The sequence below is a fragment of the Penaeus monodon genome, chromosome 10, assembly GCF_015228065.2.
Source record: "Penaeus monodon isolate SGIC_2016 chromosome 10, NSTDA_Pmon_1, whole genome shotgun sequence".
In the NCBI taxonomy this organism is placed as follows: Eukaryota; Metazoa; Arthropoda; class Malacostraca; order Decapoda; family Penaeidae; genus Penaeus; species Penaeus monodon.
The window spans coordinates 49,395,483-49,400,482 of record NC_051395.1 but is presented as its reverse complement, the minus strand read 5'-3'; the positions used below and the strand labels follow the sequence as shown (position 1 = coordinate 49,400,482).

Sequence of the window (5,000 nt, the reverse complement as noted above, 5' to 3'; positions counted from 1 at the left end):
AACACGTAAAAGTACGAATGGCAGTATCTGCATGCAATAACTATGATGGTTTTCTTTACGGATCTGTTTATATAATTTACTCTTACATATAGAAACAAAAACTAGTATGTGACGAAAGTACTGTACACGATGATAAATCAAGCATGCCTTTTATAAAGAATTTTGAATTATATATACATACATACATACATACATACATACATATATATATATATTTTTTTTTTCTTTTTCTTTTTTTTACAAAAGCCAAAATACGAGGAAGATGACGGTACATCCGATCCGCCTGCCTGACCTGCAAGATTCCACACCATGGACTGGCAGTTGAAGAGCCAAGCCGCGAGAGAAGGGGGGGCATTCATTTCGCGGAGTTTGGGTCCGAAAAGGATGCCGAAGCAGGGGCCTTGCGTGGAGAGAATCATCTGGAAATTGATGAGATTGGTCTCAGATTTTTTTTTCTTTTTCTTTATGTATGATTAGCTCCGTGTGGATTGGAATCTTTGTGTCATTATTAAAGTATAAGGGTACGTGTTATGTCACTTTTTTCTATACGCTTTAACCTTAGAACCTTGTGAGTGGTTACTGTTGTTTATACACCCCTTCATCCTGCGTAAAAAATATTGAAAACATGTTGTTGGCTTAGTGTATACACATTATTTACGTTTTTACTGTACGTCATTGTATTTTCTAATTAATTGTTTAATATTATTGAATCATCTCACATCTTTTGTATATTTACCAGCTCGCGTTCCGTACTTTACAGAACTAAGTAATATGTAGAGTTTCTGTTCCTCTGGTAAACTAACCCCAATGTGGCAACGCTTTAATAGTAGTAGTAATAGTAGTAGTAAACAATCGAAATGTTTATGAATCAATGAATATCTCTTGACGTATTTGATTGATGATGAAATTTCAAGGTCGACCGCCTCAAAAAATGGTTTATGCATGCAAAAGTATGTGAAAGAAAGAGCGTAGAGTATATAATTACTCACCCGTTATGGCTAAGATTAAATTTATTTATTTAAGTGTATTTCCACGCAGCGACCTTTAACTGCGCTGCAAGTAAAGACGTGCTTATTTGTTTTTTTACTTGGTTGGTACTATCTTTGGTTGTCCTTATCTTCTTTTAATTGTTGTTACTTTCATAATTTCTTTGTCATTTAAGCTAAACAATCGTAGAGAGCGTAATTGTGTATCAATAAGTTACGTTCATGTCTGTTGGTGAAGGTAGCGTCTGTTGTAACGCAAGACATTGAATATAAAACGACCTTCACCAACGGACGTCAAAAGTTCCAGACTTGGGTTTCATTCCTTGCACGGTTATCATTTAACGATCACCTTCAGTATTTAAAGATACTAGAAGCTAAACTGAAAAAAAAAACATATTTATGCTGTAATATGAGGAATATACTGCCAAGGGCATTTCCCCCTAGTCTGGCATACATGTAATATGACAAAAAAAAAGGTTATCGAAAAAGTTCGCATGTAGCATAATTTTCTATTACTTAAAAATGTTAAGCCCTAGGAATGAAATAAAGGTAACAGAAAATTAAAACATTCGAGATGTGTTTGCCGACAAGTAAAGAAAAGGCTGGCGAGACTTAAATTGAAAGTATGTAAAATCTAAACATTTTTAAAAAGTAGAATGGCGATGTTTCACCTATAATTCAGTCATTATTCTATCCGTTAATTAACAAACTTCTTAAAACAATAACTCATACTCTGTCAACTTTTATCTAGCTATATGTCATATATCATTTGATATCACATCCCTCCCTGTCACAAGAAGAGAGAGAGAGAGAGAGAGAGAGAGAGAAGAGAAGAGAAGAGAAGAGAAGAGAAGAGAAGGGGAAGGGAAGGGAAGGGAAGGAAGGAAGGGAAGGAAGGAAGAGAAGGAGAAGGAAGGAAGAGAAGGGAAGAGAAGAGAAGGAGAGAAGAGAAAAGGAAGAAGAGAAGAGAAGGAAGAGAAGAGAAGAGAAGAGAAGAGAAGAGAAGAGAAGAGAAGAGAAGAGAAGGGAAAAGAAGAGAAGAAGAAAAGAAGAGAAGAGAAGAGAAGAGAGAGAGCGCGCAATCAGCCAAAACCGAACAACCTTGCACCAATCACACATAGAAAACAATTCATTCATAAATATTTCATTTTCTACGAGTATGGTGTTACGTTACCAGTTTACATATAGTTGTAAATTTCACAATTTTCATATTTTTGAAATTTGTTATTCAATTTTCTATTACCTAAAAATGTTAAGCCCTAGAAATGAAATAAAGGTAACAAAAAATTAAGACATTCGTTAAGGGTCGGAATTGCTTGCTTTGGGGGCACTGTTATCGTCGTTCCGTTCTGGGCGCAGGTCAGAGTTGGCACAGGCGAAAACCAGAAGAGTGCTGGGTACCGTGGGAAGTCGAGGGTGAGTAGAGGAGAGAGATCATTAAAACCACTATCATTAATACGACTTATTAGAACAGTCACTATGCCACTACTACTAATATTACTGCTACGCCAGTGGGTCTTTGTCTCTGTGCGAAACATGTGTTAACATGAAAAGGATGACCTGGGCATGTGTTAACATGAAGGGACCTGGGCAAACATGACGCAGCTGGCTGTGAGCGGAGGAGCGGATGAACAAGCCGAGAGTTGGGTGCTGCTCCTGTGAAGACCTCGTGTGTGCCCTTGTGACCTGATAAACTTTGTGTTGCCCTGTTATAAGCTGTATCGTGCAGTGTGACATGCTGGTTTCCCCCTGTATTGTGCCTATAGAAAAGTGTACGGGTAAATAACTTGTGTAAATAAAGGAAAGACTGTCATTTTGTGTTTATTTCGTGCCCTGCCTCTCCAGGTGGCGTTTCCCCTCGTGGTGTTCTAGGGACGCTGTGGTGCTCAGTGCCTCCTGGAGCTGTTCAGTGTTCACGACCCTGTGGATAGCACGCCTTCTGCCTAGCCTGCCTTGTGTTGGTGGCAGAGAGACGAGGCGGTCGGCGTAACATTACTAACTACGACTACCACTAGGGCCCATCAGTAATACTACTTATTGCATCATTAATTCAACAATCAAAGTTCCCACTACCACTAATAGTACACACTACGACTACCTCAATTGCCAATATCACTAATGCTACTTATTACAGCCATTATCACTATCACTAATTCTACTTACTACAACTAGCCCTGTTACCACCACTTACCGCGCAGGCAGTGGTGCCAAGTGACACAAACCAGCCCCAACCGCCATCGGGAGGAACAAGGTGCGATGAAGCCACTCCCCTTTTCGACACGCCCTCCTTCATTACAAGTGGATCGTTTTGCTCTGTTAAATTGAGGAATTTGTGAGAATTTTTAGGTACGCAACGGTAATGATTTGCTAAGGCTTATATTTGGATTGATAACACCGCACTGAGTATATATTTCTTGTGCCCGTGGCAGTGTAATAGTATATGTGAGTTTTCTTTTAATCTTGGATCATGTATGAAAATCTTGATGGTATATCGTTAAGAAAGCCATTTAGAGGGTATGTGCCTTACATTTCTGTTTATCGTCGACATGGTGAAATGGAATGGGCTACGTAAAGACACTTGATACTGTTTTTAAAAGTGTATTTTGGAACTTTTGAGTCCTCCCCACCCTTTCCGGTGAACAAAAAATAAAACATGTTTTCAATGTCCAAATGTGAAATCGGTAAGGAGCTACCAATCCTACATTTAAAATCCAATATGAAGAAACACTTTCAAAATAATTTTAAAAAGTAAATTAGCTCAGTAAGTAATCTGATTGAAAAATCGTGCATTAATGAACGCGCGACCGTAAACAAAATAATAAATAAAACTAGAACGCGATTTTGCTCGGCAGGAACGCCAAGGAAAATGCTTACCTCTTATTCCACTGCCAGTCTCCATTCTCCCTTTCTTGGAATGTTGGTCTGCCTCTTGTGACGTCATCATAGGGGCTTGTTACTCAGCATCCTTCGCACTGCCATCCATTTTCCAGCAAACTGTGTCCCTGTAGCTGAAATCAGTCTTAATTATAAATAAGACAGATACTGCGAAACAGGCGAGGCAGAGAGAAAAAAATCAAGAAAGGGTATTTTATATAGTGCATACGCGAGTCGTCCTGTGCCAAAGGAAGCGTGATATAAACTCGTTTCTGTGAGATTTTGTTACAGTCGACGTTATTGCAAGATGATGAAGTCTTATCATAATCTTACGATGTCACAATTACACAAACATGTACTGTCTGTTGGTGTGTAAGTCTGCGCACACACATCATAATGATCTTCATGATAATAATGACAGCAACAGCAACAGTAGTGGTAGTAGTAGTAGTAGTAATAATAATAATAATAGTAATAATAATGATAATAATAATAATAATAATAATAATAATAATGATAATAATAATAACAGTAATAACAATAATATTATAAATATTGATGATAATAATAATACCATAATAACAATAATGATAATGATATAATTTATAAGTTTGTTAAATATATTTGTTACAATGGTTATTCTTATTTTTGTGCAATAATGATAATATAATTTGTAATTCATAATTTTGTCAAATATATTTGTTACAGTGGTTGTTCTTATGTTTGGTGTGACAGGCTGTCTATTTATTTCTAAATGACCCCCTGTGTGCAAGGAATGGCCGGGGTTACCATCCACTGGCGGCGTGGGATTTGACCGCAGGTCAGCAAGATTGCTAGGTGAGAACGCTACCACTGTGCCACACAGTAAAAATGAAAATAATTAAAACAGCAGTCATAATGATAATGAAAATTATACTACTAAACAATGATAATGATGATAATAATGAATGATAATGATAATAATAATAACTGATAACGATAAAATTAATGATTATGATGAAAATAATGATAATAATCATTATTATTATTGCCGTCATTATGAAAATGTTCATCATTATTATTTTTGTTTATTCTATTATTATTATTATTATTATTATTATTATTATTATTATTATTATTATTATTATCATTATTATTATT

The 5,000-nt window shown here is 36.4% G+C and overlaps 1 protein-coding gene across 3 annotated transcripts in view; it reads right to left on the bottom strand.

Moving 5' to 3' along the window:
• The window catches only part of LOC119578123 (monocarboxylate transporter 9-like), a 14,560-nt gene that overhangs the window by 4,628 nt on the left and 4,932 nt on the right, over positions 1-5,000 (bottom strand). For all 3 annotated transcript variants that reach the window (XM_037925858.1, XM_037925859.1, XM_037925860.1), the window contains exons 2-4: positions 3,861-3,994; positions 3,178-3,299; positions 293-419 (exon numbers count right to left, since the gene is read on the bottom strand). In XM_037925858.1, coding sequence (XP_037781786.1) covers positions 293-419; positions 3,178-3,299; positions 3,861-3,930 — 319 coding nt within the window. In that variant the 5' untranslated portion in view covers positions 3,931-3,994. The remainder of the gene's footprint in view (positions 1-292; positions 420-3,177; positions 3,300-3,860; positions 3,995-5,000) is intronic.